The sequence below is a fragment of the Eptatretus burgeri genome, chromosome 9 (assembly GCF_056783735.1).
Source record: "Eptatretus burgeri isolate ZD-2024b chromosome 9, Ebu_testis_v1, whole genome shotgun sequence".
NCBI classification, from domain to species: domain Eukaryota; kingdom Metazoa; phylum Chordata; class Myxini; order Myxiniformes; family Myxinidae; genus Eptatretus; species Eptatretus burgeri.
The window spans coordinates 66,866,785-66,881,784 of record NC_140969.1 but is presented as its reverse complement, the minus strand read 5'-3'; the positions used below and the strand labels follow the sequence as shown (position 1 = coordinate 66,881,784).

Below are 15,000 nucleotides of genomic sequence, written 5' to 3'. Positions count from 1 at the left end.
ATGTGTTGATCCTGCATGTGATTGATGTACAAGCTCCGACATAAGAAAAAAAATGTGATCAGCAATGTGACAAACGGGCCATCTACATATTGTAAGAATGGGACCAGGACCAGGAAGTGGTTAGCTGAGGGGGATGGGGAGTCAAAACTTGTCATTTTTGCAAATGTCGATCACCACAAAAATGAGTGAAATACTTTTGCATGTTATGTTTTCTTTATGCAAGTCTATTGTTATCACTAAATTAGAACATTAAGCTTTAAGTAAGCACCCAGTGTGATGCACGATTTGCTATTCCTGTTCTCAATCCCATCCATGACACTGTACCAACATTATCCTTTTGGCCGCAGATGAACAGATGAATTTGGAGGAAGAGAAAGGTATGGTTCTTCCAGAAGCATGTGAATGTCATGAGACTGGTGTTCAGGTGAACATCACCCAGCCCTGTGCAGAAGCAGCAGTTCAGACTGGCGTTAACGGAGACCTTGGTGAAATCTCAGTTTTCTCCAGGGTTGATTGTTCAAGCTATATATCAGACCCAAAGGCTGCTGATGAAGTCTGCTCAACTGTACACAAAGTTATGAACAAAGCATCCCCTTTGATTTCTGCCCTTTCAGGATCTGGAAGTAACATTTATTCTGGGATGTGTGAGCACATTGGAGAAGCACACGTCAAACACTTGAGGCATTGCAATGGTGGTGTCACAAAAGCCAGGACAATGAGAGAAGGGAAGTTTGGGGATCAACTCGATTCTAGTTCAAGTACAAAGAGCCCAAAGCAGGTGATTCGGGCCATTGACAATCTTAATGCTTCACAGGACAGTGTGAGTGTCCAGGGTGAGGGTGGTTACATTGCCAGTCAAGCAGATCTAAACGCCAAGTACACCAAAGGTGTAGATTTGGAGGGAAGCCGTTGTAAAATTCTGGAAAGCGATGATGATAGTTGTCCAAATGGCTGCCAAAGTAGAGTTGAAAAGCTAAGCACATCATTGCTGCCAGTGTTGAAGCGACAGGATGACTTTGTGAAGGTTATGCCTAGGTTAGAAAAGACACCAAACCAAGTGGAAGATTCACCCACAGCTGAGCTGACACCACATCACGTGGTAAACACAGTCATGGCTTCCATGCCACGAAGTCTGACAAAAGATCCAGCCAAGGCAGCACTGCAACCTGGAATGGGAGTACCAGCCGAGGCTGTTTTTGCAGAAGGCCCGACTAAGCCGTCATGGTCTTGTGCTACTAATTTGAAGCACATACACAATGCTTTTCAGGGGCAGGCACTGGATGCTAAATACAACATTCCACAAAGGTAATTTAATTATCAAACCTTCATTTCTTTAACCAATGCAGTCTTTGGGCTGATAGTTCACCTGTGATGGTTTAGGAATCCATTCTGCAATTTTTACCCAGTGATGATGGTGTGTTGAAAGATGTCATGTCATTTGGAGTATAACGATGGCAGTGGGATTCCAAGCTGCTCTTGTATCATTCATTTACCTATTCTGTGCTTATCATTACTTCTGCCACTGAAGGTGGCCCGAGGTTAGTTATGTTTTCACCCCTGTCTGTCTGTCTGTGAGCAGGGTATCTCAAAGTTGTGGACGAAATTTGGTGGACAGGTTGGGTGTGCATTTTGGTGGATGAATTGATTAGATTTAGGTGAAGATCTGGATCTGAATATGAGAATTTTTAAGTGATTCTTAACCATTGAGAGATATGGCCAAAAATGATATATTGCACAATATCTCAAAAAGTTATGGAGAGATTTGAATGAAACTTGGTGGACTGCTTTTGGAATGTGACAAGGACTAATTGATTCGATTTTGATGAAGATCTGGATGTTCAAGTCCGATTAGATTTTGGTTCAGGTCAAAATCCAGATCCGGCCTATCAGTGGGATCCAAAACATATCAGTTGGAGTGGGAGGTTATGTTTTCACCCCTTTCTTTTTGTGTCTGTTTGTTTGTCTGTGTGCAGGATATCTCAAAAAGTTGTGGACGGATCCGGATGAAATTTTATGGACAGGGTTGGGTGTTTGACAAGGACGAACTGATGAGATTTTTGTGAAGATCCGGATCCGGCTATGAGAATTTAAGTGATTCTTCACCATTGAGAGATGGGGCCAAAAATGATATAAAGTGATTCTTTACCATTGAGAGATAGGGCTAAAAACAATATTTAGAATGATATTTGAAAAATGTATTGGGCCCGATATGTTCTCGTGGATCAGGCATTGCGTGGCAGAGGAATGTGCTCTACTGAGTGACCTAGTTAAGATTGGAGTTGGCCTTGTCGCACTCAAATTGTTAAATTTAATTGCACAATGGACAACATGCTTTTGCACAGTACTGGCATGTGGGTTGTGCTGGTAATTCAATAACATGAAGGTGAGACCACAACTCTGCATGCTTAGCTCATCCATTGATATGAACCAGAATGCCTGTTGTTGACTGACTTGGCTCCAAAGCCAATTTTTTTTTTCAAAATGAACAGGCCACTGTATGTAATTTTGAACTGAAATATCATTGTTAAAACTGTGCTTCCTGATATTTGTGGCACACTCCTCTAGGTGCAAACAAAATGTAATGTCTCCTCCTTCCTCCATGCTCTCAGGTGGTTAAATGAAAAACCCAGCCATCCATTTGCATCTCCAATGAAACCAAATGGCAGAATGATGAGAAGAACATGTTCAGAAGATTGTCTGCTCACAGTATCGTCTGCCTATGTTAAGAATATGAAGAGTCCAACGACTTCTCGTGAATGTGACGTGATTAATCATCAGAGCGAGTTAATGCATTTGGGTGGAGAGCGGGTTCTGACAAAGGAATATAAGCAGCTTCAAAGTTGTGATGCACAGCAAAGGTTTGACAGCAAAGTGAACCACCCCACAAAACGAAAATGCAAAGCCCCACTAATCCCATCTATCAATCCAAAAATGAAACCTGTGAAGAGAAAAGAAAAATGTATTCAGATGCCACTGAAACCCCTACACTTTCCAAGCTCAAGGAATCAAATGGCAACACATTCATGGTGCAACGATGAGGATAGAAATGGTTGTGATGTTAAAACGAATGTTGAACTTGCTGTGGTCGATAGAGATCCCTCCTTGCCCACTACCACTGTTGCTGATTTTAGCTACAGGCAGCCATTTGTAGTTGAAAACCTACACAAAAATTCAAATGATGACTTTCAAAATGAGCATCTGCTGAACAATACATTATGTTCAGATGTTTTAAAAATGACTACTTTTGAACTGGAGCCAAGGGACCACTGCCATTGGAGCCAGCAAGATCCTGATGTGCCTCAAAAGCCAACCTTCTGTGCAAGTGGAGGGATGAATGCAGAACTTGTTGGAGAGCATTTTGTAGAAAATCCCTTGGAACAAAGCAACCTGAACTACCACTCTATATCTGTTGACAAAGAAACTGATCCTGCAGGGTCCTGGTGTGCGCAGGATACACCTGTGCAGGGGCAAGGCTTTATTCCAGTAGAATACTCACCTCAGCCTTGCGCGATGGCAGGGAAACTCTCACAGCGGTGTTGCAACTTCCCTGCCGATATTTGCAACATGAATTGCTACACATCAGGTTTGGATGCTCAGGATAGCGTTGACACGAGTGATGCCTCTTCCAATGATGATCAGTTTTCTGTTGATTCATTGATTTTAAAGTGCAGGAACATGCTTGACGATACCATGTGCATTGAGAAGTTAAGTGATGACATGTCAGACGATTCTCTGATGGAATCGGACAAAGAATATGATGACATTGGCAGCATACCAAAGCAAAGATCATTATCGCTGCCTAGTCTGTTAAACGGCACCTGGAAATGTGCAAACTTTGAATTCTCTCCTTGGGAATCTATCTTTGATCAGAAGGAGGACGTTCCCGTTGAGTTTCATTGGACAAACAGCACTTTGTCGACAGAAAATGCTTTTACCTTTAATAGCATCTCCAGAGGTAAAGAATGTCAAGATGAAGTGTTATCTTGTGGAACTGATGGTTATGACCGTGTGGCTCCTGCTGTACCCAAAGTAATGAATTCCAAGAACGTTTCTTCTCAGAAAGCCTTCCATTCTTCTCTAGCTTCTCTCTCATCACTTGCTGAAAGTGCACAATGCACCTCTTGCTGCATCAACAAAAGCAGTTGTAAATTTCACAAGAAATTCCAGAATTGGCAGCAAAAACTTGACCAAGCTTCGAACGGTGTGCAATGTAACATCACAGCTTCCGTCGAGCCAGACCGTAGCTTTCACCCTCAATGCAAGCTCTGTCATCACGCAGATGAAACCAAAAATATATGCTTGTTAAGTCAAGAAAAAGCACTTTTGTGTGTACCTGCTGAGGAAGGTCACAGTCTGCCTACGCAGATCCATCCAGTAATGTGGAATGAGAAGGCTGCAAATAGCTTTACCACTGAAGAAAACAGCAAAGGAATTTTTACTTGGCAGGATGAAAAACTGGATTCAAAGAATGGTGAAAATGAGCACAAACTGTGTCAGACGCATTGGGTGGACTATGCGAGTAAGGATAGTGGATATTCATCTTCTGAAACACTGCTGGAAGTTGCAGACAGTTCAGAAACTTCAAGTGTGAACAGTTGTGCTGAACCTGATAGTCAAAGAAGCTTGGAAAACCACATTGTTAGATTGTGCACCCACCCAGACATTTATTTTCCTCGACATTGTATCAAAAGGACTATTTGTCCTGCAGAAACGGTGTTCATTGATGAACCCTGCGCAACCTGTAATACGAGGTCGAGCTGTAAACTGCACAGAGGAGAATGCCTCAAAATCGATGCTGACCAATACAATGAGAAGCAACAAAACGAAACTCTTTCATTTCAATCAGCAGAACACCATTTTTTAGAGTATTTGTCAAATGATGTAAATTCTGAATCTTTGGGTCATGATGAGGATCGATGCAGCTTTGAATCTGCAGAGGAAGATATTGATTGTAAATTGGGAAGTGCAGACAATTCCACCCCATTCCTCAGCAAGGTTTCAGTGAAAGGCCTGAATTCTGATGTTTTTATTAGCAGAAGGGGTAAAACTGATCATGAAAGCATTTCTAAGGAAAAATACCAGCAATTAACAACCGGTGCAAAAACTCCAAATCTCCCATCTTTGATGATGGATTGCCTCGATGTGGAGACATCAAATTTGTCTCCAAAAGCATCAAATGATTTTCTTGCCGGAAATTCTAACGAGTCTGAAATAGCAAAGCCAAAAGAAACCTGCGAGCAGCTGGTGAACTGTGGATTCTTGAGCAATGAAGATGAAGTGGAGCTTGATGCTCATCATACTTTTATACTCTGCAGTGATGCGTCTGTCAGGACACAGCACTTTAGGCCAAAAACAAATATGTGTCAAGAAAACTGTGCGCGTGCTGACATTTTGTCACAGTGTTATATCGTTCATCCGTTGCTAAATCGCTCCAATAAGGAAAGTATTCTACCATTGCTGGACATCCCTAATGTTAATCTAAAACTTCTTTCAAGAAGTGATGAAGGTGGTTTCGTTGGTGAAAAATATCCACACTCATTGGATAATTTGGAAGCTTTAAAAGCCAATCACATGCCAGATTGTACTAGTGGTAAAACTAACTGCCGTGCAACAAATACGGCACAAGAGTGCACACTTAAACAGGAAACCTCAAAATCTCTTTTGGATGTTCTTCGTTCTGCTGAAGATTTACGGAAACAAGAACAACACCCACATGAAATTGAATCCAATGTCTGCATTTCATGTGATATGACGAGAAATGTCATAAAGTTTTCTCAGGCACGGGCTGCACAAATTGCTTTAGGTGATGCAGAAAATGGGAGAAGTCGTGAAATGGCAAGCTGTCAAATATCACATGAACAAATGCTGCAGGACAGTGAAGGTCAAAGGTCACAAAACACATTGGAATTGCTTAAGGCAAAAAACGATGATGAATCTTTTCATCCTTGTGAAACTCTGCAAAATCCTCACAACCAATTGGACTATCATACAGGTGCAAAGTCCTGCACTTCTGTTATGCCGAGCAATAAGAATAGGTGTGGTGGAATCGAACCACACCTTGAAACTTACTTGATCGATTGTGGCAGATTGGAAAGGGACTGTGAAACCTGTTCGAGTGCAGACTCAGAAGTGGAGAACCACACAGAACAAGAGATCAATACCCTGGGACTTGGAAAGAACCTAATTATAAAAAAGGAAGAAATTCAGTCTTTGGTCAACCGTCAACTTGGTTCTAACAAATGTCTCTTAAACGCCTCAAACATGAAAGAAATATCATGCACAGGACAGTGCGGTGAATTGACAGAAAGTGCAAATGTAAAAAAATTGTTTTTTACAGACACAAGTTTTGCAAAAACTGAGACATCTGGCAGTCTTATTTCCCAAAAAGAAGCTTATGTGGACCACTTGCAGTCTTCCTGCAATGATGCATCATATTCAAGAATCGATGAAAAAATCTTGCAACAATCCCATTGTGGTCAAAGCGGTGACATTGATCATGTTAGAAACGTTGCTGATGTGGAAGCCAAACATCACCAAAATATGCACAGCGGAACAATAGATTCTGCTTCGCTTACTCTATTAACTCCTCAGATTAAAATAACACGACTGCTGAATGAGGAAGACTCCGGTGGAGATCACTTCAATGCAGTCCAGGAAGAGAAAAATGCAGACATTGATGATACACACTTAACTTCTACAGAATGGTCTCGACGACGGCTTCTTGCAACAAAAAAACACACCGAGCCCAATTTGCCAAGTACATATTTTACGGAGAATTCCGGAGTTGATTTTACCTCTGCCTTCTGTTATGACTCCACTTCTGAGCAGGAAATGATTATTCCACAGGAAACTGCTTGGTTAATTTTGCCAAAGGAAGGGAGAACTAACATTAAACAACAGCAAAATGTCCAAAACTATGATGGTATTGCAACGAATGAGATGGTAGTGCAAAATGGGAATGATTCTGTGTCAAGTGTTTGTGTTCCCCGCCAAGCGTCCACCTCGTTTGGACCCCACGAGTGTCTTGAACATGCTTCTCTGCCCTCAAATCCAAAAAGACATAATGAGGGAAAAGAATATACTGGAATAAATAAACGAGAAAATGAGGATGATGTGATGAAGACTGATGCCACTGGGCCATTCCAAGAACAACCATGGCTTGTGAAATCCAAGAGTTCACTTCCTGATGCGAAGGCTGATCAAAATATCATTTTGGCAAACACTAATCATTGGGCAATTACCAATGAGATTATCTCAGCAACTCTCCAACATGTCGTCTCACCAGAGGTTTTGGTGGACCTTTCATGTGTGCCCGCGAGTGCAAACGTAGACGAGACCAAATCACCAGACCAAGAGACTTTAGTGACCCCATGCCAGAGGCGATGGATTTCCAGTGACATGGAAACCGTCACAAAAAATCACTCGGAGGCAGAGGTCACTGTGAATGGGAAATCTGTGCTTGAAAACCAGATAGCTTTGGTGGTCGAAAATGGCTGCATCAGAGATGTTTGCAATGAATATCTCTCAATGGAAAATAGTGATATTGATGCCCTGGCTTGCTATGATTCACAAAATGGTCATGGTGAAAAACAAATAATCACTGGACTGAAAGTAGAAGCAATGAATGCTTCCAAAACACTGTTTTCCAAAATAACTGCCTCGGAGAATGCAAATTTGGAAGTTTCGGTGACAAATGTAAGGCAAATCATGGAAAAGCAAAGCAGTGGAATTCCCGAGGAACAAATCAATTGTGTATGCACTCAGAGGTTAAAAACTCCTGTTTCGCAAGCAGATGCTTCATTTGAAGTTTATATTGGCATGGACAGCATCAAACAGACATCGTTTGGTTATGTTGAAGACCAGAAAAAGGTGCCAGCATCAGGTGAATGTGAATATACAACGATGTCATCTGCAACATGTGATGACAGTGACATGAGCTTCAGAATTGCGAAAGAAACAAACAAGCAGACATTAACAGCAAGCAACCTGCCAGGATGCACAAACTGTCAGGCTGATGGAAATGTTGTAATGTCATTTTCAAGAGCTATTGATGCTGATGACCATTGCTTAGATTGCAAAAGTTCATGTGATGAAGCTGCAGACACAACGAAAGGATTGTTTGAGTGTAATAGGGACTTCATTAAGCACACGTGTGCAAGTAACAGAAGAACAAATGATAAAACTTTGGCACAAGCAATTAGTAACTTGATTAGCAACACAGTGACTCTAGAAAGTTGTCATAAACACAACAACCAAGTCGTCAGTGTCTTCGAGGAATGTGGAGGGATGAGTGCTCCATTGGCCTATTGCCAAAATGATACATTTCACACTATCAGTAATAAGCCTTCTGAAAGCTGTGGTTCCATCCAACCATGTAACATTGCCATATCTTACATCAGCAGTGGAGGAAATCCACACCATCTAAAACAAGGATCTACAAGTTGTCCAACTTGTAATGATAATGGCTTGAATTGCTCTGGTGTACCATTATGTTCACAATTGTGTGTTAATTCTTCCAGTAAACCTGTCTTTATGACAACCCAAAATGTAGAAGAAATGGGGATTCTCAGTTTTTCACCATTTCGAGAGACTACTGAAAGACAACCCATAAAAGACTCCCATGATTGTGGTTTTATACACACCTTGGCATCCAATGATATAACTGAAGATGTTGGACAAATTTCTGCTACAGGTTGTTTAGCCAACAGGCTTGAGGGTTGTGAGAAGATTGAGCACAACTTACCTTGCCAAGTTGCAATCACTTTGAGAAGCACAACTTCCTCCAACGTTGAAGGTGCATGTAAGAGAGGACTGCAGTCTTGTGAATTGAAAGAGAGTTGTGGCCTTTCTATATCCTCTCAAAAGGAATCTTTTTTCTCCCCTGCATCCTGGCAGTCACACTTTTCACAGCAGCACTTATTGAGCTTGCAGAATCTGCCTCAAGATGCTTCTCAAATGATTAACGCAATGGAAATCCTTGAGAATGCCACCCATCCTCAAAGTAATTTGTGCCATCCTGTGCAGAACTTTGGAGCTTCTACCGTCGACTGTAACTTGTCTTCATGCACATTGAAAGTTCCTGATTCAAAGGTGTGCACCACCGGTTTGAAAATCCAGACCAATTGTAAAAACGCAACAGCAGTGGAAATGAAAGGTGAAAAATTAGAGGGAGAATCTTTTAACATGGAGTCGAGTTACACACAAGAGCATAAATCAGAACACGAGTTCCAAAGCAAGCTTTCAACGTCCCCTTGTGTAAATGTTCAAAGTGATTTGACTTGTGGGACGTTTGGAGATTATCTTCAACACCTTCCAAGAATGTCTGAAAGTATTGCAATGTTGACCAAGCAGAAATTGATGGTGGGAGCTTCTTTGTATCTACCGCACTCTTCACGAAGTTCCAGTGGAGGAACAGACTCCGAATGTGGAATACAGGACGCTGTCACAGCTCAGATTTGCAATACCTGCATTGCTCCTCACACAGGATTATGGAAAGAATTTCCAACTCTTTTCCAATCACGATGTTTTGATTGTGGAGCTAATTTGAGGTTACAAAGTACACCATCACTTCCTTTGAGAAAAATGGAATTGTATTTTTCTGACTGTGACCAACATGTTTCATCTTACATCAAAGGTTTCAAATGCACTATGCTCGTCGATTGTATATTGATGGATCAAATAAGTAGACACAGTTCAGCTGACATCCCTTGGCATCCCCAGCTAAAGAAACATTGTCATTTTCAGAATATTGATTTGCCAGAAGAGATGCCGTTAAATTTACATTGGTTTCTCAAAAATTGTCGAAGTGATCTTGGAGTGATGTTTCACAAAAATCACTCCCAATCCATTTGGTCTAATGGAACACCATCTGAGATGCATCACAGCATTGAGCCCCCTTGTAAACTCTTCCATAAGGAAGCCACTTGCTTTGTAGCTAATCATGCGCAGGAAAGTATATTTGGTGGTTGGACTGAAGTGCAGTCTTTTGCATTAGGTGTCAACTCTGACAAAGCGATAGAATTTCTTGTTAAAGATTCTTCAGAGAGTCAGGATGAGAACTTGAATGATTGCTGCATTCCAATAAAGCCAACTCCACTTGTCAATGAGAAGCATTTCTTACCTGTAGCACGACAGGGCGGTTGTCCTCTTAGTGTGGTGCACTGCGGCTGTGGTATATCCTGGAAAACTACACCCAACTTTCATAAGAGTTCAGAAATACCCTGCAGTCATGCCAATAATGATGCTCATTATAGTGCTCGTAGTGAGTGCTCCAAGAAGTCCAGCCCTCATGCATTTTGGACCTCACGTCAGCAGGACCTGCACTCCCATCAAAATGAGACTCAGCATGGTGGCAAAATCAACATCCCACCAAGCAAAGATACCAGACTCGGGCCTGCACTGTTGTCTTTAGCCTTATGCAAGCCAAGCCTCAGCATAGAACTCTCTGAAGCCAAGTTAAATTATGGCTTGGGGCAAACGGATGCATTACTTCGTTCACTAGATGAAGAAGGACTGGTGGAGGTGCGACGTAGCTCTCCAAGATCACTACATTCAAATAAAGCGGGTGCAGTCGAAGTAAGGAGATATCGCAGGTCTCGTAGCCTGAGTCCCCATGTAAGCACAAGGCGCATTCAGACAAATGCTCTAGCAAATGCAACCGAGTCCGCATCATTATCATCATCATCATCGGAGTTACACTGCATAACGGCTGCAAATTGGCGTAACAAAACCCCACAGGTTAAAGTTCCTCTCATGACAAAACTGGTGTAAAATAAGTGCTTGTTTGTAAATTGTAATTATGAATTATATATTTATTTAGTTGTATATTGCATACAAAGTTATCCTCATTTATTTATTGTCCTTTGTTGGACTTTAATTTTCTCGTTCTTAACCTTGAATTTGTTTGTCACGATGCTGAATAATCAGGCCTTGATAATCAGGTTCACAGAATCTGTGGTTAGGCCCTTTAGGGACGTGATGCCCTTTTGCTGACTTGCTGTGTTTGCTCTACTTTGTCACTCCATATTTGTCACAAATATCAGCTTTGCTTAGCTTTAATAACCTGAATTAGTGTCATATCTGAGATTGTTAACTCGCGTGTATACGGCACTTTTACATGTGAAATAATATGCCAGCCTGGTTTGAGATTGCATCTTTAATGTGTATACAGTTAGCGTTAGATTATATTTATATAATGTAGCAGATGATTACTCGTATCACACGTTAGGAGATCACTATTGGCTTGCTTTTGTTGAGTTATACCCATTTATGAATACGCATCGGTGTTTTGATCTCAACCGCGTGACCCCTCCTCACTGTGAGCTACTTGGCAGATTTTAAATGAGTGAATTTAGTGTTTGCTGAATGTACTGTCATGACAGAAAACATTATTTTGAAAACTACTGTGTGGATTTAATCTTCATTTTACTCATGTGAAAAACTTTCTTGACATTCATATATTCAGGGTAAAACGTTTTCATTACAAACTTGCGTTTCCTTGTTCATTGAGATTGCAGGAATAACATTTATGTTTAAAGTATGCAAGAGGTAGTTAGGTATCGGAGAGAAAATCATTCCGTCTTATGTTGAATGTTATATCCAATAACCTCACAATCCATACGCACAGATGTCATAAATAAAATGATTTCAAGTTGGAGTTGCCTTGTTGAACTATCACTTTTAAACTCCTGATTCACCCACCACATCAAACTGGTTATCCATGGCTTCACACGTTTTAATTCCTTCCTGAAAGACATTGCCATTCATATCATCCTCAAAAGGAACAAGAATGGCTTGTAATCGTGGTCAGATAAAATATCTCACCGATGAGTCTGTTCGTTACAACACCAGAAGCTTTGTTATTGCACTGAATGATTGCAGGAATAGTTTGAGTTGAAAGATGTCGGATAAAGATGTGTTTTGGAGTTTAAACAGATATCTGTATTCTGATAATAAACACCAATTTTTCTCGGCACATTTCACCATTTTCTCCTCTTATTAAATAAACTGTCGCAGGAGGAGGCCTTTTGGCCCATCATGCCTGTGCGATATCAACACTACATTAATTCCATTACAGGACACTACAACAGTACAGGACATTATCAACACAACAATGCAGGATTCTAAACCTTGTCGGGATGGAGACGGCAAAAATGCAAATGGCGTTTTCTGTCACGAGCTGGCAATCTGAGAGAAACAATTCACATCTATTGCCAGATCTGAGCAATTTAAATGCTCTAATGGTGGAGAGGTACTCCATTTGAAACTGTTTGTTCGAAATATGTAGTTTTTTGATGCTAAGGGTCCATAATAAAAAATTGTATGGGTGTCAGACAGTGACCAATTGCAAATTAATAAACAGGAGGAACTAGAATGGCACTCTGAGCACATGCCTCTGCAAGGCTGAACACTACATTTTGTACCCCATTGATGGGCTGGATCTGGATTCGGACCTCAACCAAAATCTAATCGGCTTGTTCTTGTCACCGAACCAACTCATCCACCAACTTTTGTCCTAATCCGTCCACAACTCTTTGAAATATCGTGATGCATGTCATTTTTGGCCCCATCTCTCAATGTTGAAGGTCAGGTCAGGTATGGGAGCATGTGCCAGAACAGCGCGTCGCTGCGTCCACTTTCCGCCGGTACTCCAGGGGCCTCCGTCTGGCCATCCCCCAGGCAGATGCCAGGCCCATCCCCATCTCCTTGAGATGATGGTCAACCTGCTGCAACCATGAGGCACGTGGTCGGCCCACTGGCCTCCTCCACTCATGAGACTCCCTCGCTGAGAGAATCTGGTGAGCAGGATCAGCGTCAGGAAAACGAGCCACATGTCCATACAGCCGCAGCTGACGCTCACGGACTATGCAGGTAACAAATCTCATCGTGGATGTTACCCCGTGGATTGAAGAATCACTTAAAAATTGTCGTATCCGGACTTTCACCATAATCGAATCGATTTGTCCTTGTCGTCCAACCTGTCCACCAAATTTCATCCGAATACATCCAGAACGTTTTGAGAGATCCTGTTCATAGACAAACAGATAGGAGTGAAAACACAACCTCTGTCCATCTTCGGTGGTGGAGGTAAAAAGAAAGTCACAGCAGAGAGAAATGCTCAACAAGCAAAATGGACTTTCATAAATAACGTGCTGGGAAGTGTACATGATGCCCAGAGTGAATTGTATATGATGGCAAGGGTATTGGTGTTGTAGGTCTCAACCCGTTGGTCAGTGGGAGGGTTGGCTCTGCTGCTGCATCAAGAAAAGCTGGCTTCAAGCAATCTATGGAGACTGTATCCTGATCACCATTAATATCAAGTAGGAAGGTCTCATCAGAGTGTTGTAGAACTTTGTAAGGTCCATAATATGGTTGCTGTAAGGGTTTCTGGACAGCACCATGCCGTATGAATACATGAGTGCACATAGAAAATTATTGAGGAATAAAAACCGTGCGTGACAAAGGCGATGCGTCAATGCCACCGCGCGGCCCTGCATGGCAGAACGAAGTTGGTGGCATCAAGCAAGGTGTCATCGGATGCTGAGAAGAATACTCCTGGGAGAGGAAGAGGTGCACCATACACTAGATCTGCCGTGGAGCATCCAAGGATGTCTTTTAGAGCACAGGATCATATATACGGCCATCCGCCCAGTGCGTAGAGTTTTCATGTGCTTTCAGGGAAGACTTGAGTTGGTGGAAACGCTCCACCGTAAGTGGTGGTTCGTCCACAGTCGGTACCCAGGAGTTGTCAGCTCATGGAATGGTGCCGATTCGAATTGGCCACCACAATCCAAAGTGATGGTTGATGGAACACAAAAACGTACTATCCAGTTGTGGACAAAGGTCCTGGCAATGGTGTGTTTGGTGATGTCAGCCCTCGGTGTAGCCTCCAGCCAATGAGTGATGCGGTCAACACAAGTCAGTAAATAGTGGTGCCCGTTTGAAAGTGGTAGGGGACCAACAAGGTCCACATGAACCCTGTCAAAAAGCTTAACTGGTATTGAAAATCAACCGAGCGGGGCGACAGTATGATAATGGATCTTGGAGTGTTGACATTGAAGACATTGCTTGGCTCAATGGCACACATTGATATTGATCCATAGTCATAAGTAGCACATGGTGATGACTCGCTGGATTGCTCGAATACCCGGGTCCGCAAGTGAGTGAAAAGTGTCAAAGATTGTACGATGGAATGCCGTAGGAACGAAAGGGCGTGATTGCCCCGTCGATGGATCACACACGAGGGTAGTGTTTGTCCCTGGGAGTGGTACCTTGTGAAATGTAAGCAAACTGGTTGCAGACTGGAAACAGTGGAGTTCTGTGTCCTCCCGTTGCACTGCTGCAAGTGCATGAAAATTGATGGCCAGTGTGTTGGTAAAAGACAACACCAATACCTCGATGCGTGAGAGTATTGGCCACCGAGTTCATGATTCCATTGATGTGCTAGATGTCGGTGGTGAATTGTGAGATATAACTGAGTTGAAGTGAGTGAGGAGAGTGAGAGTCCGAATGGGTAGACAGAGCGAAAGTTAAAGGTTTTTGGTCAGTCAGGACAGATAATTAATTATCTGGCCTCTACAAAGTGGCGGAAGTGCTTGATTGCAAGGAAAACGGCGAGTAATTCCCGATCAAAGGCACTGTACTTGTGCTCTGTTGGTTTCTGCATTTTAGAGAAGAAGGCCAGTGGACGCCAGTCAGCATCAATGAACCTGTGAAGGGCTGCAATCACCACGATCTCAGACACGTCCACCATCAGGCATCTTGGTGCCTCTGGCTTCGGATGAATCAGGAGTGAGGCGTTGGCCAGTTTGTCTTTGAATGAGTGGAAGGCTGACAAGGTCATCTCTAACCATGAGAACACTTCAGTGTGCTTATAGTGGTTGTGACCAACTCATTCAGGGGCTGCAGTGTTGTGGCTGCTTTTTGAATAAATTGATGGTAAAAGTTGATGAGGCCCAAAAACACTCAGTTTGCATTGAGATGATGGTCATGGGAAATCCC

General features: G+C 42.4%; 1 protein-coding gene and 1 pseudogene across 6 annotated transcripts in view; one reads left to right on the top strand and one right to left on the bottom strand.

The window, feature by feature from the left end:
* LOC147020267 (uncharacterized) overlaps positions 1-11,656 on the top strand; it is a 162,424-nt gene extending 150,768 nt beyond the window's left edge. For all 6 annotated transcript variants that reach the window (XM_085895514.1, XM_085895513.1, XM_085895512.1 and 3 more), the window contains 2 exons: positions 348-1,305; positions 2,610-11,656. In XM_085895514.1, the coding sequence (XP_085751640.1) occupies positions 348-1,305; positions 2,610-10,770 (9,119 nt within the window). In that variant the 3' untranslated portion in view covers positions 10,771-11,656. The remainder of the gene's footprint in view (positions 1-347; positions 1,306-2,609) is intronic.
* Positions 11,657-13,471: 1,815 nt separating this feature from the next.
* Positions 13,472-14,842, bottom strand: LOC147020266 (uncharacterized; annotated as a pseudogene).
* Positions 14,843-15,000: the final 158 nt, after the last annotated feature.